The following is a 24,197-nucleotide window of genomic DNA, read 5'->3' as shown; positions in this document are numbered from 1 at the left end:
AGAGCTCAAGGTTCAGAGCCCGGGTCCACCAGGGATTCGCTCCGCTCCCTTACCTCACCACCATCACATCCCATTGAGATAAGTAACAACTTCACGCTCAAATATAGCATCTCAGCACATATGCGTATGTATGCTAGACTGGTCTCTGTACGCTGCTGCAACACAACAGCCCTCCCAAACAACACGTCTTCAGTGGGGAGTGACATAAAAAGCCTTAATATAGTAGGAAAAGCTTTTTCTGCAGCTACTGTCACCTGAAATCCAGCTTCTTGACAGCTCGTTGTTTTCCATGTTATAGCTAATCTCTTTTATACAATAAGAGAATTTAAAAAGAGAGAAAAACATATTATACTTTTTAAATTTGGTGGGATTTTTTTAACTTCTACACAGCTCATGACTTACTTTAATTTTCATACAGCATTCAAGTTTGACTTCCACATATTGGTAAAAGCTCTTGCGCGTGCCTTCTTGATAAAAATTATACAAGATGATCAACCAACATTAATCGTATGAAGCTCACACTAGTCGACTGTTAGGTTGCCTCAGTTTCCCAGTGGGCACGAGATGTGATTTCAATGTTGTGTTATTAAGCCATTACTATCTCCAGCATGATTTAGACCACTTTAAACCCAAGCTGCTTAGTAATTCTTACTTCATATATCACAAAACAGCTGTAAATAAGTAAATAAAAAAGTATTGAAATTCCCAGATGACACCAATTGGTATTTTAATGTTGAATTTTAGTGAAATTTGTTTGATCACGTTGTTCAGTTTTGAGCAAAAATAGAGATAACCCAAGAGATATTTTATGTTTCATGTTTCATGTAATAAATGTTGAACTACACAAGCTGTACGCTGCCCACAAGATACTTCCCGGACATTGTAAAGGAGGCACTTTAAGACATTAATTCAAAATAAGCCTCCTGCTTATACCTGTATGTGCAAGAACTTCTTGATTGGTGTAAAAGTGGCATCCAGTATATGCAGACTTGTTCGTAGCACAAGCAGAATGCCAATTAAATCGCATGGTTCAGGAATAACAGCTTCAACCACTCAACAGGAAAACATGTCACTTTGCCTTTTTTCTTATCGCGACCTGCAGCGACAGTGTGGTTGTGTGGCTCAGGAAGGTGTAGGTCTCAAGTTTGACTCACAAATAGGCTATTTTTTATTCATACTGCCAATCCTGGTGAAATCTGGGCTGAATGTAAATGTTTAATAAATGTGGTCACATAATTGTTGAAAAAAGCCTTCGCTTAACTGAGCACAACTTGGTGCTCAGCAGGTTACTTTAAAACTTGGAAACAAGGGGTAAAAGCTTGCCTGAATCTGTCCAAAAGAAAAGAAAACAATGCCAGACACCTCTAAAACTTACTACTCACATTATTTTCTGTATTTTGCTGTTTTGGATGTAGGAAAATGAGTGAAAATAACTAATTCTAAGAATTATGTGCAAGATTGTTTCTTAGCCAGGATGTCTAAGATATTAGACATTAGACAAGCTTATAAAAATTTAAAAAACTAGTCTTTTCTGGAAAAAAGATACAACATGCAAAGCCAGCAGTGTGATCCTGCTCACCAAACATATATTAGAGTGGGAAGACCCATTTTCTGAAGAGAAGAAAAATCTGTTAGCAAATACTACTTTAATAAAAAAAATGCTGTTAAATGTAGGCATGTTTTTCAGCACCTTTTTATCGCAGCTTTGATCCCTTCATCTTGACACAAGCTCAGATGTCTTTTAATATTCAAGAGGCCTTAAATCCCCATTTTTTCAGCTCCACCAAAGCTGAAGCCTTTGTTTCTAAACAGTTAACAGTCATAGGTGTGAATGTGATTAAAGCAAACAAGAACTAACCAATCGCTGTTGGACATCTGATTTATCTACTTTAGTCAGATTCAGCTTGCTGAGGCATATGCTGGGATCCATATGTCTTTGTGACTGAGGGAGTTTCAAAAAGTGTAAACTGTGATTATCATTGATTTACAGCTGTCGCCTAATCTTGTAGATTCGCAACCACACTGGTCATGTTGGGTGACGATGGACTCTCCTCCTCCACATCTGAAGTCCCAAACAAGTGTTGAGGAGAGCAGTGATAAGCAGGTCCTCATCCTTTTAAAGACACTCCCTTAATCCAATGGCAGTGGGAGGAGGGGGGAGGCTTCAGCTTTAGAAGACTTAGTCTGGATTATAGCTAGTCCTCCAAATTAAACCAAAAGTCAGCTTTCTGCAGTTGCTCATGCAAGCTGGCAACTGGCTTGTTACCAGCCCTACAAACAAGGCAAATGATGAAGGTCTATAATTAGAAAGTTTTTTTTTTACACTCAGCCGCCACATGATTGCACAAAGGAACACAGTAGCTAAACCCAAGCCATCTTTGCCTAAACAATTCTACCATTTTCTACCATTTCACTTCCCAGCTGACCTGCTATAACTACACTCCAAATGTCTTCCATGTTGTGTACCTGACTCCTGTTGCCAAACAGCTTAGCCGCTAGACAAGCGTCTCAGCCAGGGCAAGGCTGCTCTGTCCCCGCTGATGCTGCTTCCCACAGCAAAACAAGGCCAAATCTGGGGCTTAGAGGCTAAAATAATCATTACTGGGTAACGAACAAATGAAAAGTCAGAACACTACTCCCACTGCCTGTCCTCCCCCAACACTATTGGTATTTTGTCTGCTGTCCTATCGCACACAAACAAAAAAGGGGCAGTCACACATTAACATTTAGAGTGGACAAAATTTTGGCTGGAAACAAAGCTCAGACTGGATTATCCCTCTCTGGGATAAATTATTTACACAGGGGGAAAAAATTAATTTACGCAATAATAAAATAAAGGAATTGACTGGCATTTTAGAAAACATTTTGGAGGAGAAGTTTGATACCACTATAACAGTTTGTTTAATGCTGTCTAGTTCAGCTTTGTGCTGGTGAAAAAAACTTGTAAAAACAGCAAGCCCAGCTCGAGTTTGAGGTAACGTGCATCTGTATGCATGAAAAGACATTATACCTTGTTTAATTCAAACATAAAACTGGGAAACTGAGAAGCACCACAAGTACTCCTTATGAACAAATCTTCACATCAGCATGACAGAAAGAAAAACTGTAACATTTTTGAGTTTCTCACTGTTTCCTTTAGAGTCTTTGAGCATTTTGAAAAGCTAAAAGCTTCTCTCTTCTTGCAGTGTTTATGCTCCTTTGTGTGCGTGCATGTATGTGCATCTATTATACATGCTGATGCATTACAGTATGCTTTGATGTAACAGTCCCTGAACTAGATAAAAGCATTATGAACTCAGCTCCTTAGCAACCTTGCTGCTGTGCTCCCCAAAGGAGGAGTCAATCTGTGTTATTAAAGCACAGAGATTATAAGCAATCTTCCCCTTAACAAGTACAGACACGCTGCCTTCCCTGCTCGCTGGCTTCCATAAACCTGAACTGGGAACAGCTAATCTTGAACTAAGGAGGTTACTGCCGAATGTACTGCACCCAGAGCAGTCTCAGAGACAGAACCCGAGCGCTTTTCATTCATTAACTTGGCTGCCTGAGCTTTGGTATGTCAAAACATGGACGTGAGGGGAAAGTCAAGGAGTGATGTCCATTTGTAATCCACAGCCAGACAACTTAACCCTCAATATTGTTTTCTGATCCTGTGAGAGAGCACAAAGATGTGGGTGAAGTCATTAATTCCCTTGCCAGGCAATCATAACTAATGTCATTCATAGTATTTCCAACTTCCACACCCTCTCCAGAGTAAATGCAATATGTTCCCCAGCACACATTCTTGTCTTCCCAATTTGACCTGGTATCACTCATGCAAAGAAATGGTTTTCCACCTCTCTGGAAACTACATATGGGTGTAAATAATATGTCTGTGAAAAGCCCTAATTCCAAGATAACAAACCTGAGCGAAACAGGCCCACCTGAATTGCTTCCATGAGAACTAGATAATCAAAATGCAAAACAGCCTTTGATAGAAAAATGAGCCGAGTCCTAACAACAAATCCCCTATAACTAACATCAGCAAATTCTCCCCTGAACTTTTATTTGTATTCATTGTTTGGGTTTTTAATGTAATCACACTGCATTCGGGGCTCAATCAATGAGCTATTCTGATTTATGTCAGGCTGAATTAGACTTAGCGCTTAGAGGTTTATAGACATTATGAATGAGAAAAGGAGCCACACACTGAACACATTAGGGGTCCCGCCATCTCCTCAGACAGGGGGACAATGGGGAAGGGAGCAGAGATAAAGAAGGAGGATAACAGGGGTGAAGGAATGGCTGACGCTGATCGGGCAGAGAAGAATGGGAGAATGGGAGGAAAGAAAAGCGGAGGCCTGAGACACTGGCCACACAGGGCAGAGGGAACGAAGGCCTATACTTGGTCATAGACCATTAGGCTGGCTGGGTGAAAATGCTACAGCTCATTACATGCTCTGCCTCTGTTCTGTGGATGAACAATGCACAATTATGCTTCCCTGCTGCTCCTCTAGCCATACTGCTGCATGCCTCTGAGGCGCCTGATATTGCTGCAATAGTGGCTGGCCTGCCAACAGCCTCTGTGCTCATCAAACAGCCCATACATGTACTCTGTAATGCAAATCCAGGTTTATGTCTAGAAACAAAAGCACGGTATGAATTTGCTACAATGAAAAGGGGGGGGGGGGGGGGGGGGGGGCAGGAGAGACTGTTCTTCCACTGAAGTGAACAAAACAAAAGTATAATGCAGCATTTGTGTGAGTAACACAATGATGTTTGCTTCCTTTTGTCTGCTCCATCCTCTTTAAACTCTTTAAAAAGGTAGACATGAGACAAATGGATAATTGTGTTGTTTCCAGCTGGATTAAGTTTCACTCAATGTTGTAATTATTGCAAAGCAGTTACAGCCCAAACACACAGATTCAAATATACTGCGGCTGAAAGTACGGTGACAATCTCTGCAGTGCAGTGACTACCTGAGCTCAGGATTCATATATCCACCGGCTAATCTGTTCACTTTGAGTCTTCCTCCTTTCCATTCTACAATTATGCATGCAGAAGTTGACATTTAATCTGATGGGGGAAATGCTAACTAAAAATCAGCCTGTCCCCTCTTTGTTTTAAGCAAAAAAACAGGACACTTGGAAAGGTCACTCTTCCCTGGTGTCAGAGCTGGCTGCTTGGAAAAAGTTTCCGTTCACAGCTAGTATTGTTGCGTTTCACAAACCTCCCCCCTCACATTTCCCTGTCATTCAAAGAGGCATAGCAGCAGCACTCGGGAGAAAGCCCTGGGAACCCTCTTCACAATAATGTGGATACAAGTTTGGCAACCCCCAGTGTGACTAAGGCAGGACAGAGAAACACAATTGCAAGCCTGATATCCATGAATTCTAATTAATATCTTTTCTCTCAGAACATTTGGATGAAATTAGGTTTGGGCACACATAATTGTCATTACAAGAGAACTGTAATTACTTTTTACTCACTTTGGTTATTTTCTGAAAAACACCTGTTTTTTTCGTTTTGTTATTTCTTAACATACCAAAAAGGAAGACTTTCTTTGGAACTGGATGGCAATTCCTTTGTTACTGTTATCCACAAGGAGGGCCAAATATACTGTAAAAGTGTCAATGTTTTTCTTCCACCGCATGCCAGCAGACATTATACAAATGCTTCCATTTTAATATTCCTTAGCTGCAGGGACATAGGTGGGCATGTTCCTCCTGGCACACAGAGTGTAGCACAGAAACTAGTTTTCTAGTTTGCTTCCACTGCAAATAGATTTCCCTCCTGGTCATAACAAGTCTCGGGGTTTGTGTTTTTAAGTGTGCAAGCTGACCTTTTCTCTCCTATATTAATGTAAATACAGGCACCACCACAGGCAGCAAAATCTGCATTAATGAGAGTTTTTTCTCATACTCTGGGAGCCCTCTTCTGTCAAAACTTTTCTTTTCTTTTCACGAGGTAAACTCCCCCGTAGTTTTGCATTACAACACCAAACGGAAGGGATTTGACGGACAAACGTTTCAGCAATATGTGTGAAAGAGCTTCATGCGGCCAATTCAGCATACCTTGATAAATCTGTGTTGATGGTGCATTTTCACACCTGTATTGGGACTTGAGCTCTGAAGGATTTCCATTAGAGAAAAGAAAAGCATATTTGTGTCAGAGAGTTTAATTTGAGACATAAAAAAAACCCAAACAACGCTGCAGGAAACTCATTTAAATGGGTAATTACGGCCACGCAGCATTGCTTGCAGGGCTTAACAAGGTACGTAATGATGTCCCCTTCCCCAGCGATAAACATCATCACTGTGTCCATTTCCTTCACTCCATTTAGCCTTTTCTCATTAGCGGGTGGACGCATCAACCTATAAGCCCAGTGCCATTATACGCCCTTCTTGCATTTAGATTCGTGTCCAATAAAGATCCAACTACATAAACTACTGGATGACTACAGCCATTGTGTAACTATTTTTGTCTCACTTTGTTGTTTAATGGGTTTTGCAAGAAAGCTAATTATTTCTATTTGATAGAGTTTTTAAAGTAATTCTAAGTTTATAACTTTCTAAAGGTTGAAGATGGAGTTGGTTGATTTTGGGCTGAATTATTTTTTTTCTTTGTGTTAAGATTGTCAAGAAAAAGAGCAGGGTGTGCAAAACTCTCAATTTTTCCTCAAACTTCTATCTTTTGTTAGCAGCATCTCTTACAACTGCAATAACATTTTTTTTTTTTTTGTCAAAAATCTGAACATGTCTATTTCTTTTTTAAGGAAAATGAGCATCTTCAATGAGAAAAAAAGGTGACATGATTGCCTTAATATGGTATGAGGGAAAAAAATCTTGTCCTCATCTTAACAATGCATTTAACAAAAAGAAATGGCATGCTTCAGGCAGCAGCAACACAGGTTGAGGGAAATCATTGGAATTCTATAAATAGATCCCACTCTGCTCTTCTTTCCCAACCGCCTCTCCTCGATTTGCGGGGCCTTGCCATTTTCCTACCGTGTTACTCCCGCTGTACAATCTGTACAAGTCACATGTGGTTAAGGACACACAGTGACATGCATACATCAGACACTGTCACTCATGTGTTTTGACTGTTAAGGTCTTTTGGCTGGATGCTCTGATCTTAACGAGAGGGTGGCAACCCTGAGTTGGCTGTGTGCTTCCGAGTGGCTGCCTGGGGTTGTCATGTCATATCATTGTACCCCTGCAACATCAAGAATGACACACAGCGATGGGGTGTCAGGGGTTAGGGTCAGGGCTATAAAAATCCAACAGAGTGTTAAACTAGCACTGGTTGCACACGAACTGAAAACCATCTTGTTGAGTAATGTCGCTCACTCACCCATAGCCACGGCAGTGCTGTGTGTTAAACATGAAGGGAGGAGCCAGCTGAGGATGGCAGTGGGTAAATCACTGTCATGCAGTTAAATTACAGCATGTTTGACGTACATGATGTTATATCACCTAACAAACACTGACACTTGAAAAGAAGAGTAACACTAAAACTTCTGCCTTTCAAATAACCTCTTTAAATAATTGATAGATTCATCTGCCAGTCAATCAGTCTGCATCTGAAGCACCTGGAGATAAAATGATTCTTTTTCATCGGCTTCGGAAAGAGAAGACTTTAAAGAATGAAACACATATCTCCAAAGCTTTCAAAGAATCTAAATAAATATAAAACACTTAAAAAGATCAAGCAACTATGTATCCCTTCCTTAATTACAAAAGAACCATGTCACAGTTTCTCCCCACGATCAGCCTTTGACAAACCTTTGAGAGATGAGAAGATTCAGTCATATCAGCAAAGCTTTGTATTTTCTCCCTATAAGACTTTTCTTAAAGGAAAAATGGCTATGCCCATTAAATTGTTATATTATATATAGAATTTATGATGACTGAACTGAAAACTCACTCATTTTACCTTCTAAATATAGAAAGAATATATGCATGAAATTAAATTAAGTTTACATATTGATATCTATTCAAAAAGGCATTGCAAGAACATATGTATAATTATTTAAATAGCTTCATGCCTTATTCTATAACATTCACCCTCTTATCAGTAAAAGTGAGTTTTGACCTCAGCATGCACCTTGGAAGCAGGTGACGTTGAAACTTGAATCTTTTAAATTTTTTACAACTCCCAACTAAAACACTCAGCTGCAACATGAGTGCTGAGACGAGACAAGAGAGGAGGGTTTGCTTTGAATTTCTGCATCTCTGCTCTCTTCTGTGTTGTTTTCTCAACTATTTCTACCGTCAGTAATGTCCTCCACTTTCTGTCAATCAAAGCTTGTTCCAAGAAAACAAAAAAAACAAAGCTAAATCATTTTGACGGATACAATCTGCAAAGATCAAATGAAAATTAAGCTGAAACAACTCGTCAAAATCTGCTTTATCCTCCTGACTATGCAGGAGGTTCAGAATGTTGATGTAGTTTTCATTATAAAATTGAATAGCTGTTGAGATAAGGGGAAAACATCTGCTATTCCATACACAGTAAAACCACAGTGAGGAACAGTCGCCATAAAAATAGAACTGTTGTAAATGTGTGACATTTTTTATTAACAATAAAATGAGAAATAAATTCTTTTGGAAATGTTGGCAGCATATATATATCGAACCAATCTAAAACTCAGTGCTAGCATCATCAAAACAACAAAAGCAAAGTAATTTAAATGCAGAATCCCTAAAAATGTTTGATTAATAATAATAATGTTGAATTATGCCTCTATTATTTCTGTGAGATTTCTGAGTCACTCACTCATTATGCTGTAAATGATAATGTCCCAACCCATATTTCAAATAAATGTGACACTACAAAAGAAATATTGTGTCTGCGTGTGTATTCATGGATGTGTGTGTGGGGGGAGACTGGCAGTTTCAACAGATGTGTAGTATGCACTGACAGCATGACATCTACTTTGCATGCTCAATATGACACGTTTGAATGCTCCCATGTATAATGTCCTGATGTGAAGCGATAGAGAGGGATGTGCAGCCTTGCAGGAACCACTCCCCGTTGTTTCCTCCTACATCCATATCAACTCAGACAGAAAATCAGCCAGGCTGGTACAGTCAGATCTTTTGTCAAAGTTGTTTTGTTACATTTTTGAATTATTTAGCTTTGTTTGATTGTCTCTGAGAGTCAGAATTGGGACCTGTCACTGTCGGATACAATACAATTCACCATCATTAAGACTTACGTAACAACAGTTTTGAGAAGGAGTGAGCATGTGGAAGATAATTGCTTACGCTACGGAATAACTCTTACTTACGGGACACACTCTCAATGAAATATGAACATTTAACACCATGCAGTACAATGTCCAACCACCCTTTCAAGATTGATTTATCATCCATCTTAAAGAAAAATCATTGTCTTACGTGAATAAGGCTTATCGATAAAGTATGAGAGCTCTTTTTCCTGCTATGCTCATTATCTGGATTCACAGGTGTGAAAAGCCTTAGTGCGCATTACAAATTCAAAAACACATTCTAGCCAAAGGCCATTCCTTTACTGTATAATTGTCTCCCCCACCATGTGATTCACTATAATTAAGCCATGGAAGACAGCTCTATTCTCCTGTGAGCATTCATATTAGTGCTACCACAGGCAGGTCTAACAAACAGCTCACAGCTGATGCTTTGCAAAACAACGGAGAGTGATGTTCAAGGAGGTATATACTTGTGAACATTCTCACAGGGGGGAAGACTGTATACACAATGCAACTGCAGGTATGAGGCCTTCGGGGATGCCTGTCACTGTTATCTTGGCCAAGTCTGAAGTGTGTGGCAGCGTGTTTTGTGTGTAGGAGGAAAAGCTCGATTCCAGCTGCCGTTCTGACATAAGCAGGATGCTCACAGCCTCACATAAACTAACGACGGGGGAGAACTTTGTATCGATCAAATACATAAATTACAAATCAACACAAGCCCGTATCCTTCTTTCCTCCATTAGCAAACCCACTCTGATCATGATCTGATGACTATGATGACTTAAACTGCCCTTTTGGAAAATAAACAAACACGGGGACCACACTGTGCTCTGGTGTAAAAAAACAAAAAGCCTCTTCCGCCCAGGATAAATGAATCATGGGTAATTATGAGGTTGCCCTCAGGATGAAAATCATTTTGGGGGGACAAAGCAGTCTCAGTAATCACAACAGTGCAGCCACACGTGTGTCCTAACCAGTGAATGAAATGTAGGTTGAGGACTTGTGGAGTCAAGTGGTTTCAAGCCCATGCTTGCTCATTGTAACAAAGCAATTATCAGTCATTTCGCTGCAGTTTGTTTGCGCTATAAATGGCATTGTAATTAAACTGAGCACATTTTTTATTTAAGAGCAACATCTGTACATACTGGATAGCTTCTGTCTCTTGCAAATGTCACGGTGGGGAGGAAAGAAAACAATGACAACTGTTGTTGTGCTGGGTTACTCTGCTGGAGGATAAGGCACGCTCCTGCTGCCGCTCTTCCCCACTTTCCCAATCACTCACACACACAGACACACACTCTCTTTTCTCAGTCCAGGGAAAATATGCAAAGACTGGGTCAAAGAGATGTTTGTCAACATCAAGTGCAAGAAAGAAAGAGGTGGAAGCTGCATGCTAAACAGCTCCAGCCTCTATCAAGCCAATCAACTGCCTCTGAGAAAATGAGAAAACGTGGTCTTAGCTCAGACACCTGGCACTAAGACTCAAGATTCACCCTCCTTATCTGTCTATCTGCCCTCACACCGCTCTATCAAGACAACTCCAAGCTTTGCATAATGAATCATCAAAATCAATCTTCCTCCCTATTTGTCTCCTTCTCCTCTTTTTCATTAGCTGAAACAAATAAAGGGTGTCCTAATCCTGCGGCTAATGCACTTTTATTGGATGCTTCAGCCACATAGGCAGGATGCTGCAAGATATTTTTTATTTCTTTCTTTCTGCACTCACTTACATCCAAGTGTCTTTTCTCTTCTTTTGGCTGAGGAAGAGTATGGAGTCAAAGCATTACCCACCAGCAAACAATCACAGCATACGGGTCACTGCATGTATCTGCCGAATCCCCTTCCTCTGCCTCCACTGACTGCATAACACCACAAAAGAACCCCCTCAACATTTCTCATTCTTTCCACCTGTGTTATTCTCACACACACAAACACACGCTCACACCAAGCAGCTCAGACAGGCCCAGTAAATCAGCACGCCTGTAAGTAGGTCTCATTGACCCCTCAGGATCCAATGGTGCCTGGATCTCTCTGGATCATCCAGTCAATATATCAATATCCATCTTGTGTTTCTTGTTTTAAGACCCCCACTCCCAAGCCAACACCCCCACCCTCTCACTGAATGTCAAACTGAGATTGGGCTCATCAATTACAGAAGTGTGTTTATGCCGAGATGGCGCTTATTTGCTGCTGTCTATGTAAGTAAGCATGGCACGCATTCTCACACAAACACACAACTGATGCACCGCCTCCCTTTCTAACACACACAGACATAAATGTCCATTTCTCCCATGAGAGAAGTGGGTCGTGAACGGAAAGAGGGAGATTGCCAACAGAATCCAATAGAAGAGTTCATACATACAAAAATCCATAAACTAAAGATCAGCTGCGGCATGCACCTGTCAGCTTGAATAGTCTTTCAAGTCAGACTTTCACTGCTCTGGTGGAGCCACGCGTGGTGTGTCAGGGTAATTCAATGGCTGGCTGTGCAGGGCGGCCATGCGGCAACATTGCAGCCAAATGGACGACATACAGATTTAAGCAATGATTATTCTTTCTGTTAGCACCTGAAATGATGTGTGGTGGAGCTGATTAACCAAGTCAATACATCTGGCAGGTGCACAAACTTCTGTTCGTTTTGCAAGTAGCTCAGCACACAGGAAAAAAAAAAAAAGAAAGAAAACAAGTGCAGTGAGAGTGGCCAAATAATCCACTTTGTCAGGCCTCCAAATTCTGCTTGGCAAAGCGCTCACATCACAGGTCAGCTCCAGTGTCTGGGCACCTTGAAATGCCTTGAAGGATTCCACTCCACTGACACGTTGCCATTTCAAATAGCTCAGCTTTTCCATCAGCAACCGACACATATTTTATGATTCATTATACACTTTGGTGCTATGAAATGCTAAATATCCCTAGACCTTGAGAAATGTAGAAGGGGGGCATGATGTAGTTTGCTAAGATTTGGCTTGATCTATTATCATTAATGACAAGCTAAGTATGCAAAGGTAAGTATGTCTGCTGCCTCATTGCATTAAATCACAAAAACACATTTTCAAAAATCAATTTCCTCTTTTATACTACTTCCGACAGCCAAATCAGCCTAGCCAAGGATCAAGGACAGAGCGCATTGGATAGTATCTCACCTCTGGCAGTGGCATGCCGTTGATGATGAGGTCTGGCTGCTGGTGGCCCTGCCCTGTGAACGGGTGCTGATAGCCATGGTTGGGAGCTGCATTGCGTGAGTTCTGGTTCTCCACGTTGAGGAAGGTGCTCTCGGAGCGCCTGCAGCCCAGCGGCAGGCTCTGCTGGTGGTAGTCGAAGTAGTTGAGCGAGGAGGTGAGAGATGAGCAACTCACCACATTCATCTTGTCTGTCTCCTCAACGTCTCGTGGCACCAGGCGGATGTCGTTCTTGCTCAGCTTCTTCTTCTTGCTGGACTTCTTCTGGTTGCCATATGAGTACTCCGCCACCCTGCGCAAGTAGAAGAAACTGAACAGACTCAATAAAGTAGTGTTCTCCCTTCCCCACCCTCGCACACATGGTCAAAAAGCTCGCCCATCATGCCAACTAGGGCGTTGTTCAACCACGGGTGCCAGACAGAGGCTCATTGTCCCTGTCAGAGGGTGGAACAGCACACCTAAATGACTTCCCACACCCGGCTTGAAATGGAGCTGTCATCCTCTGTTTGTTTGCATTTGCATGCTCAACAATTCACATGTCACAAACAGGCAAACAATATGCAAACATGCCAAAACCACAGAAGCAAAGCAAAAGAGTACACTCATACTGAGCAGCACCACCGGTATGTGCAATCATATTCAAAGCACACAACCTACACTAATTACATTTTTTTTCCTTTCATTAGCAAGCAGGCCCACCAGCAATACAGAGTCAGGAGAACTGCAGATTCAAATTCACTTCTCTGCTCTCACTGACTTCTGCAAACTTGAACAGAGTATTTTGACTTTAATAGGAGCAAATGAGCAACACAGCAACGCTTTATCAAAGGATCCTCAGATTGGGGGAAATATCTACTCTTTGCGCAACATTTGCAATTTTCACAGGAGAACAGATGCTAAGTACTCTAGTGATGACTACAAACCTCACAGGACACATTCTATATCATGTGTGATTTTGTTTTTTACGATATTTATTGCTTCAAACTCTGTAGAAGTTTAAATATAACTTTTAAATGGAATAAAACATATAGGTTAAGTCCCCATAATAAGCCAAAAAACAAAATTACATGTAAATATACCCATGAAATTGCTATCTCTTGAATGTCTCTGCTGCCGTCTCTTGCCTAGTCTAAAATGTCTTGTAAAATTGTATATGTGCAATACAAGGCCCCATTGGTCTCTGTTCCACAGTAAAATGCAGCACTAATCCTTTGTCTCTTCAAAATCATCCTTGTAGTTTGTCTATTTCAATTGTCTTTTAGATTGCATATTGAAAACAGCTCCCACCCCCATTTTTGTTTCTTTTTGAGTCAGAGGAAAGAAAATGGGCAGCTGCAGGGGTAGAAAACACTGCATCTCTTTTTCATTCATCACATTTAACATGTTGTCTCTGCACTCTGTACCCAAATTGAAATCTGGGAGGGGGAAAACATCAGAGTCAGGCAGGCTGACAGAGGACAAGCAATAAATTGGAGATAACTGCTCCTCATATTTGAGGTGGCGACTGAGAGGCAGAGCACATCAGTGCTGATTAAAGCTCCCAGCAGGGAAAGGGGCTCACACTAGGAGAGTAAAGAACTGGGAGCAGTTTTGAATTTTGAAATTGTTGTTGTGTGTCATTGTTTCTTCTCTGCAAGAAATGTTTGACTGACATTAAAAAAGAGCAGAACTTCTTTCAATAGATGCAAGTTCATAGTTTTCACTCTATTTTCAATCAAGCTTGCGTAAAACATTCAGAAAAAGTATTTATGAGCAGATAGTAGATATGGGTCCATCAAGTCTAAATCTAAAGGTAGGGATACCTGGATTTTTTTGTATGTTGTTTCTGAGAGGGAGGATTAATTTCTCTAACCAGTCTTTGCGATTAACTTTTTTTTAATTTTTTAAAAAAAAAAAGCATTTGTAAACAAACATTAAGCCAAAAGTGAAACAAAAAAGACCATTGCTAATCGATAAAAATAAATAAATAACAGATTAATATTGAGGGAGTGTCGGTTCATTTTGTCATGATCAGTACTGCTTGAAACATGAAGTTAACCTCAAATCAACAAAATTATGTGAGGAGCAAAATATGATTATAGCTTCAGGTTAAATTCTCAAATCCAATCTATATGTAAATTTACAGTGGTAATGTGGCACATGCAGGGAAATCAAAGCCAGAACTGATGTTGAAATTGATGAAGAAAACAGAATTCCCATAAATCCAAGATCAGAAATTAATGATCTTTCCATAAATCTGTCCTAATGACTCTGAAGATAGTTTTACACCATCTAAACAACGAGCTTAAGCGCTTAAATTCTATTTTATAATATTGAGAACTATAGTTCTTAATGATGCACCTTGGTGAGGAAGAAAACAGAAGGGGATCTGAATGATCCAAGAGGACTGTGCATAATCACACTAGATTAAAGCTGATAACAGCCAATCAGCCACGGTGGACGTTAAATAATAAATGTCTGGGACTGCCATTGAATCAGTGGGACGTTAACTGTCCGGCAACATATCCGCAAATTGAACATGACAGTTGAAGCGTCGTATTTATGAGTCAATTGGTTACAATGGAAGGATTAAATCCATCAATCACGTTTCCCTAACACAGAACAGTGGGTCTCAGCAGAATGTATCTGATTTAAAGCAGTCAGGTTCATTTAGGTCGAGCTCAGCTGTGGAGCTGCGAGAGAGAGCAAGAGAAAAAGAGAGATCTGCAGTCCTCACTTATAGGGCCTCTCCATGCTGCGTGATAAAAGCAATGCACTGGCAAATGGCTGATTCAGGCCCACAAATATCCATACAAGTACACACACACACACACACACACACACACACACACACGCGGGGTTTAGTCAGTACCTGCAGTTGTACGTCCTGATCTCCTTATTATCCCTCTTGCACTTGACCGCCACAAAAATCATGGTGATAAACAGGATGGCTGCGATAGAGCCCAGGGCGATGATGAAGATGAGGGACAGGTTGACAGGTCCAATAGGCTCCTGCGCGTTCAGGTCTGGTGAGAGATACACCACGATGTAGGCCGAGGCGGACAGTGAGGGTTTGCCGTGGTCCCTCGCCACTACTGTGATTTCGTACGTGGATTTAACATTTTCTCCAAACATCCTGGTGGAGCGCACCTCTCCGTTCGACTGGTCAATTTCAAAGTAAGCCCTGTCCCCCTCTGAGATGGTATAAGTCAGCCGGCCGTTCTCCCCCTCATCGTAATCTTCGGCTTTCACTTGGGTCACCAGGTAACCCACCACAGCGTTTCTTGGGATGGAGACATCCGCTGATCCATTAACCAGCGGAGGGTTTGTCATAACAGGTGTGTTGTCGTTTACATCGAGCACTACAATACGCACCGTGGCGTTACTGGACAAGGAGGGGTTACCGTTGTCTCTGGCCAAAACTTTAAAATCAAAAGTCCTAGTGTATTCGTGATCAAATGATCTCATGGAGTAAATGCGACCAGATGGGTTTATGCTGACATATGTGTTTACATCCATGTGCTTAATCTCACCAGGGACTATTGAGTATGAAACTGTGCCATTCATCCCCAGATCCGGGTCTTCTGCTGATACTGCGAGCAGACATGAGCCGGGGAGGTTGTTTTCCAACACCATCTCTTGATAGTGTGGTTTAAGAAAGTGGGGCGGGTTATCGTTTTCATCTGTTACTTTGACTACCAAAGACTTTGTGGCGCGTAAAAGAGGGATGCCACTGTCCTCCGCTTGGATAGTCAGGTTGTAAGTGTCCTTTTGCTCTCTGTCCAGCCTGCCATCAACAAGTATAGTGGAGAAGCTCTCGTATTCTTGCAGTCTAAACGGAACATTGCCCTGCAGCCTGCATTGCACTTTGCCGTTTGCCCCAGAATCCTTATCTGACACCCTCACCAGCGCAATGACATATCCACGCTGTGCGTTTTCACTAACTTCCACCATCTCTGTATTCAGGGAGAGCAGACTGATGACAGGTGGGTTATCGTTCGTATCCATCACATTCACTGTGACTTTGCAGTGGGCTGGGATAGAGTTGGGACCTAAATCTTTGGCCTGGACATCGATCTCGTATATTTGCGTTGCTTCATAATCCAAAACCCCGTTGACAGTGATGATCCCGGTTCTGGGGTCAATTTTGAAAGCATCTCTCGTTTTCTCGGTGACGTAACTGTTGAATGAGTACACAACCTCTCCATTTGTGCCCTCGTCAGGATCCGTGGCATTCAGGTCTATGACTAATGTGTTGATGGGGGAATTCTCCATCACATTAACGGTATACACTGGCTCATCAAAAACAGGGTTGTTGTCGTTAGAATCTATTACCTTGATATTCAACTGGACCGCGCCTATCTTAGGAGGGTCTCCTCCATCTTCTGCACTGATTTCATACGAATAGTGGGACTGGGTTTCTCTGTCTAAGGATTTTTGCACAACAAGCTCAGCAATTTTGGACCCATCCCCTCTGGTCTTGATTTCTAGTCCGAAAAGCTCATTTGGAGTGATGGAATATGACTGAACTCCAAAGATCCCCGAGTCCGGATCGCTTGCCCCCTCTAGGGGAAACCTGGTACCAGGGGAGGCATTCTCTGAAATTTCAATATCAATGTGGCTCGTTGGGAACCTGGGCGCGTTATCGTTCAAATCCTCAATTTCAACTTTGATAACACAGATTTCCATTGAGTTTGACATCACTTCTAGGGAAATAATGCACTTTGGGTTTTGTCGACAAACTACATCCCGATCTATTTTCATTTGGGTTGTAAGGATTCCGGCTGGACTGAGTTCCACCCACCTTGGTTCAGAATTGGAAATAACCCTTAAGTAGGGGGGCTGTGGTGCAATCTGAAATCCTTGCTTAAGTGCGTCCTTTGTCACGTTTCCAATCACTGACCCGGGCTTCATCTCCTCGTTTATTCCATATTTTAGGTTGATAACAGCCTCAGTCCCGACCCAAAATAAGAGGAACACAGCAGTTAACTGTATTAATTCCATCTCCTTGGTTTGCATTGTACCTGTTGAGTTTTTTTGTGCCCGATAAAGACCTTGATAATTACGCACGTGAATGCGCGTCAGAGAAAACGGGGAAAATTACAAAAATGAAACATCTCATTGAAAATGTCCAGAAAAAAAAGTGTTTCGGTATTTCTTCAGTATGCAGATGAAAACATGGTCTGAGAGCTACAATTCTAACAAGTGCTTTAGACTATTTCGCTCCTCTCAGGCAGAGCACATCGTTCACTCTACTGCAGCGGGCGAAACATTGAGGGTGACGGATTTGTGAAAACATGCTGAATCTTCTCACAGCAGTGGTTTAGCCGTAGAAATCCGTGCAGCTCTTAACAAGCAGCAAACTGCTCTTACACATGACTCACAAGATGAACTGTCCATTTTCAAGAGAGCCGAAAGGAGGTGAAAGGCTCGGACTGCATGGACTCAAAATGCGAATTCCTCTGTGAGCAAGTCCACAAAAATGTTAGTCTTCCGTGGAGATGAAGTAATGAGGCTCAAAAGTCCGCGTTCAATTTTCCGCCCTGATGCAAGTTAATGTTTAAGTCGCAGTTTGGATAAACATCTTGTTCTGTGTGATGGGCTATATTACAAGCAGATATAACATTTCCTCTTCGGTCGGCAGTTTTGGGCTTTCAAAAAAGCTCGTCTGATTTAAATTAAAAAAAAGCTAAAAGGATACGCAGTGACAAAATTATTCAACAGCCAAAGTCCAGATATCTTTGCTTAATGGAGGGTGCAGTTGCAGGAATGTCTCATCACATCACTCAAGTCCCGATTACCTTTTTATTTCAAGCTGATTTAGTCTCTCGTCCCCTTTCGCAAGTCTAGCAGCTTTTACTTACTAATTAATTCCCTCGTATCTCACTTGGAAAAGGCTACACATGTCCCGGTTTTTAGTCCAGGCACAGACAAAAAAAAAAAAAAAGAAAGAAAAAAAAAGGAAATCCGCCGAAAAATGTTGCCAAAAGCCAGAGGGATGAAACGATGCCAGAGCCTACAGTGTGTTCAAAACGCATTTCATGTTGAGCTGCAGCAAAAAAAGAAGCACCGTAGCCTATATCCAGCCTGACTGAGGCAGAAAACAAAATCACCACTCGTCTCCTGTAGGCTGTCTAGTTGACTCCAACAAGCGCTCCTCTCCCTTCACTGGTGCACACTGGCAGACGCGCAGCTCAGAGCCGAGCGCTCAGTCTCAGGACCCGCAATCCCCTCAGCCAATCAGGGGTTACACAGGAGGGCTGGAGCTGCTGGTGGGTGGGGCAAAGTACAGCAATGAAACACGGCCAACTACCTGTTCTCCTGCAGATGGACGACTCAACGGGCAATTACAGCGTACAAGCTGAAACACGACGCTGAGTATTAGACGATCGTTAGAGCTGCTTCCAAAAGTAGGGTCTGGGGGACCCATTTGGGGGGTGTTTGAGAGAGCTCCCATGGGTGCCACAGCAAAGAGAGAAATATACTAATTTCCCACAACAGAGGAGATGCTGTAGGGGCAACTTTACAGAATTGTGCTTGCTTTCTCTTCTACAGCAGTCTTATTTTCACAACACACATCTTCACCACGGGGATCCTCACATTTGCCATGTGACCCCTGTGCAGAGCAGATAGCACTGCAGAACCAAAGAGCATTTCCTGCTACCTTCTGCATATAGGCCTGTTGATCTATACAGATTCTGCAACTGCACATATCATGTTACATCATTTACACCCCAGCATGGCTCCCAGGCATTTAATGTGCATTCAATCTGAACTTCGGCAAACACCAGACGAGGTGGTGAGGTAATTCCCAAATAAACTAATAAACGATTACTATGTCTGGGTGATGATTTCCACGTTGTAACACGTTGCAACAGGCCTGATGAAAAGAATCACTTATGGTGATAATGTCACAGTCACAATAATGAGAATGATATTTTTTTCTTCTAAAATATCGCATTTGAGTCCAGGTGCTCATAGCCTCCATGGTTACATTTTAACGATTAAAACATACTGGGGGTTAATTTTGAATCCGAGACACATCACCTTCAGACAGACAGACTATGACGTGCTTCATTAAAGAGATAATTAGCCTATACGATAAGGAAAAACTACAGACAACCTCCCGTCACTATATGGAATTGTTTGTGAGTGAGGTTAATAATGAGTCGGGTGCTGACCTCCAGCCTGCCGCTCATCATCATAATAAAAGGGACACATCAATTATGCCGTTATTCAAAGCGTCCCTTCTCTTTTATCTCCGCGTAATTCAGGGCGACATCATAAGGCTCCTGTGATGTGGAGCACCGTTACATGCATTCAACCCTCAGAAGCAGGAAAACTACAGTGGCACCGAGAGACGATTGAATATGAAGTTCCCCTCTAAGCTCTGCACATATTGCAGTCTGTCATCACCCACCCTGAAATCTCACTTTTCACATTCAGATAGAAGCGACACTGGCTCACAGCCGGTCCCTCTTTCAGGCACGCTCTTACACACACGCGCAGCCTCCTCATCAGAGCAACCAGTCTGCCCCGACTCTCGCCGGCGCGCGCTCAAGCCGCCATCACATTCTGTAGTGGGGCAGGCTGATTTCAAAGTCACAAGGGTGACACCTAGCGTCCACATCTGCCGCTCGATTCTGATATTCCAGTTTGTCCATTTTGCCCCCCGGACTGTTTCACCCGGATGAAAAACAATAATGCGCCACAAGAATAACAATGAAAGACACCGGCAAATCAATTTCCTCTATTTATTGGAAGAGTAGTCTGCAGTTTGACCACAATTAATATTCTGTCCATGTCCTGAATTAGTTCTGAGCCATATCCATTCTCTGGCAATCAATTGTGATTGAACTCTACACTGAAAGCAGAATAAGATCATTGTTTTGCATTATGGATGTGTTATTTATCTCATTTGCTCATATATTTATTTCAAAAGCTTAATCTTTATCAGTCTAATAAACAGATGAGCACAAGGCAGAGGGTTTATTTTGTGAACAATGTGGACAAAGGTAAAGAATATGTGAAAGGAGCAATCATGTAATGCTCTATTAAAGGTTACCTTAGCACATTAAATTATCCCTAAAAAGTGCAGAAAACAGTAGAATTAAAAGGTAAAGCCACGCTATCACCTGAAAGAATCACCGGATGTATTCAAGTCTTTGTAAAAAAATATTGTCTCTTCTCGTGCATTATGCAGTCACATCCTGACAAACAAGCGAGTATCAACAACGCAACTTGTTTGTTCTGCCACAACACTTTCCAAGACATGTTGCAGTTGTGTGAAGAGAGCGCCAGAAGAATCCTTAAGCTCATAAATTCTTAATGTCAGCAAGTTAAACAACCGGAGGCAGTGGCAGGAGACTTTTCTTGTCCTCAGGGCTTTTTCACGGCCATGTGTACACCAGAGTGCATTACACATTTTATATTTCCCCCCAGTTACAGAGGCTTGCATAGCCCGATCGACTATAAGAAAAGGTGGCATTTGTGAGCAACAGTTGATAGGAAATGGGCATATGGACTTGTGTTAAGCGTGTTTTCTGTGTATTTGTGCAGTTGTTCTCATCTCTCCTTTTTTAAAGTGCTAAAACAACAAGGCTTTTTTTTAACAAAAAGAGTTGAGCTGAGGCTTCTGCAACTTATCCGAACACTGCAGAGGTTGAACGTCCTCAAGTCTAAAAATCTTGGTAAAGTGGAGCACCACAAATGTTGCAGATGTCTCTCCCCGCCCCGTGCAGTCGAGTGCAGTGTGAATCCAGGCAACAGCAGTGCCCCGAGCTACAGGGCTGATCATAAACTACAGCAGTTATTTAGCAACAATGTATTTCTTTCTTTCACAGAGCGCTGCCATATTTCATATATGAGCTACAATCTACCTCGATTCCTGCTGTTGACATTCCATTGTGCCCTTTATTGATTTTACCTCCATGTTAAAATCCTTACATTTCCTGTTGAGAGTGCTGTGGCAATTACTGTTTAGCATCAGCATTTTGATGTGGTCACTTGTCCACTTTTTCATTAAACTGTCAATCAGTAGGAGTCTGGAGTGTTTGTGCCTAATTTTCTACCACACATCTAGTCCACCCACCGTTACAAAAGGAACTATTTCTTTTTAAAGGGAAAGCAAAATTGAATTGAAAATTGTTATATTAAATGTTCATAACAACAGAAAAAAAAAAAAGGAAAACTATGACCTTAATCGTTGATGAGTCTAATTCACTTTTCATGTTAATTTACATTTTTCACTTGATGGAGACGAAACACGGGAAGAAAATATCTAAATGTTGTTAACTTCATTAAGATGTTCTGTGTAATTATCTACTGTCAATCAACACAGCGTCATATTTAGGAGAAAAATCCAAATCATTAACGATAACACAGTTCTTCATGCGCTATCGAGATATTTTTGACGTGTTTCTTTATGTAACACAGAGTTTGATTCAAAGTTGTGCAGAGGTTGGCTCTTGAAACTTGAAGACAGAAGGCAGAGCTATGCTATTTGAGTCCATGGGAATTTCACAACATCGCGTCAGTTTTGAGCATATCTGAAGCGTTTGTGGAGGGAAGTTTGAACCAGTGCAGTTGAAAGCACAGAATGACTTATTCTGTTTCATATTTTTTTTCCTCTGCTGCCAAGGAATGCCACATGCTGTAGTCTGTCCCCGCTGCTTGCTTGGAAAGGAATATCTAAGCTTCTCTGACAGATGCTGGCGTTATCACCTCTAAGTCCTGCACGGCTCTGCGCCTTGGCCCGTGCACAGACATGGACTTACGGGAGCTAGCGTAAGACAGCAGAGACAGTGGCACATTGATTCTGAATGGGCCAAATGGTCATGCTCATTTTGGCTTCAGCTGGAGATGATGTTATTATTATGGTCCTCGCCCATACAGCGTCTCAAAAAATTGATTCCTCCTGAGCACCCCTTGCCAGAGGCATACAAAGGAAGGGGAACTGACAGGCTTAATCTATGGGCCTCTCGTCAATGACGATACGCCCTCTACTCCATTCCACACTTTTCCTCTCCATGATACATCAATTAGTATCAACTCTCACCATCCATCTAAGGGTTCCACACAGTAGCCGAAGCACCACAATATGGCTGAAGGTACAATTCAAACTCAGAATGTGCTTTTCAGCACAACTTTCTGATACGCTGGTGACTGTCGAACAAACCTTAATTTAATCGTGCTTTTAATCCTAATTTCCCCAAAGCACTGGCATGGGACCCATGGGTGAGTTGAGGAAGGAAGCGCTTAGCTTTCCCCTGATATGACTCAGTGCCATTTCTTTCCTCCCTTTAACTTCTCTGTGAGTCGCTAAGTGGAAATTCAAAGTATATGTTTGGGCCTATTGTAAGAGCTGCGTTTTCCTCAATTATCTTCCAAACTGGTCTCGTAGTGAAATAGGTACCGAGCAAAAAAATTATATTCTAGCAGAGACACAAATTGTGCATTTTCTTTAGGAACAAACACAATTTAAAAGGTAATGCATTTCACTGAGACGTTTATTTCATGTCTGCACAAAGTTTGTCTGTTGCAGATGGGACTCGTCAACCGAAACAGAAAATGGAGATGATGCGAGATTGCTTATTTTACAGCATGCCATGTGGTTTTCACAACTCAATTTTTTTTTTTTTTTCGGTAATATCTGAACCTTGCTAAGTTATTCAAGTGCCTTAATCTGAACAAACAAGGCAGCAAAGTAAGCAAAGAGTGAAGACTAAGGTGTACTAGATGGCCGGTCTGCCACCTAAAGTGGACCTATTTGTCTCATACAACTAGACAGTCCTTCATGCTTCCTCTAATGTCCATATACATGAAGAAGCGATATTGTGTCCAAGACCATGAATCAATAGACTTTGCAAATTCCACAAATTGCTGTGAGACCATGTCGTATGTGTGTTAGCACGGAACAAAACATCTCTCAGAACTCCTGATGACACACTTGTTGGGCACAAATGTTCCTTTAATCCTCCAGAGCTGCTGTCGATGGAGTCACATCAATGTATTTTAGTGTAGTGACAAAGGTTTTCTTGATTAGCCTTGCTCAGGTTTAATAATACCAGGGGTCTTGCCTTGCTTGGTCCAACACAAGCAGATAACGGATGCAGATGGTCTCTTATTAGAATGGATGTGGCTCTTGTTAAATACAAATGCAAATGAAAGAATTGCTGAACGTGTCTGTTTGAAGTCACATGGGTGGTGGAGCTCCGGATCATCAAAAGCTGCCCTGATTTAATATGCAGTTTGTTGATGTTTAAACAATTAATAATTAGTAACCCAATGACCCATTTGCTTCTGTAACTAAATGTGTTTAAGAGAAGCTTGTTTCATTTATGCATAGTTGGTTTAGCTATTTACGCTGTTAGATGGCAATTAACAGACTTTGTGTGAAGTCCAATTAACATTTAGAGCCAAATGTGCCTTTACTGTTTTTATTGAATGTCTGCATAATAAATAACACTTATACTTTAAACGGCTATTTGAGTAGATTGTTCAACATTAGCAATTGATTGTGGTACATGTTTATATAATTTACAGACTTGAGAATTCCTGTTCACAAACAAATAAATAACAAAGAGAAATATAAGCAGTTATGTAGTTTTATCAACATGCCAAGTCGTCTTTCCTCTTAGTTTTAGATATATGAACACATATTTGGCGTGACATCTTTGGAAAATAAAGAACAATGCTTGTGGGCTCATTTTATAGGGCTGAGGAAGATAACAATCAATACAATTAATTAGATTAGTTATCTAGTTAGAAAAAAAAAACTGTAGGTGTACAACACACCAGCCCAGTCTCACCAGAAACTGTGAACAACA

General features: G+C 41.5%; 1 protein-coding gene across 8 annotated transcripts in view; it reads right to left on the bottom strand.

Moving 5' to 3' along the window:
• The window catches only part of pcdh19 (protocadherin 19), a 53,884-nt gene extending 35,352 nt beyond the window's left edge, over positions 1–18,532 (bottom strand). For 4 of the 8 annotated variants that reach the window (XM_075481756.1, XM_075481755.1, XM_075481759.1 and 1 more), the window contains exons 1-2: positions 15,242–18,532; positions 12,355–12,700 (exon numbers count right to left, since the gene is read on the bottom strand). In XM_075481756.1, the coding sequence (XP_075337871.1) occupies positions 12,355–12,700; positions 15,242–17,388 (2,493 nt within the window). In that variant the 5' untranslated portion in view covers positions 17,389–18,532. The remainder of the gene's footprint in view (positions 1–12,354; positions 12,701–15,241) is intronic. The other 4 variants (XM_075481757.1, XM_075481760.1, XM_075481761.1 and 1 more) reach the window with 3 other exon arrangements.
• Between the last annotated feature and the right edge of the window lie 5,665 nt (positions 18,533–24,197).

Source organism: Odontesthes bonariensis, chromosome 13 (genome assembly GCF_027942865.1).
Source record: "Odontesthes bonariensis isolate fOdoBon6 chromosome 13, fOdoBon6.hap1, whole genome shotgun sequence".
NCBI classification, from domain to species: domain Eukaryota; kingdom Metazoa; phylum Chordata; class Actinopteri; order Atheriniformes; family Atherinopsidae; genus Odontesthes; species Odontesthes bonariensis.
Note: the sequence above shows the minus strand (reverse complement) of the source record. Positions and strands in the feature narration are given on the sequence as shown.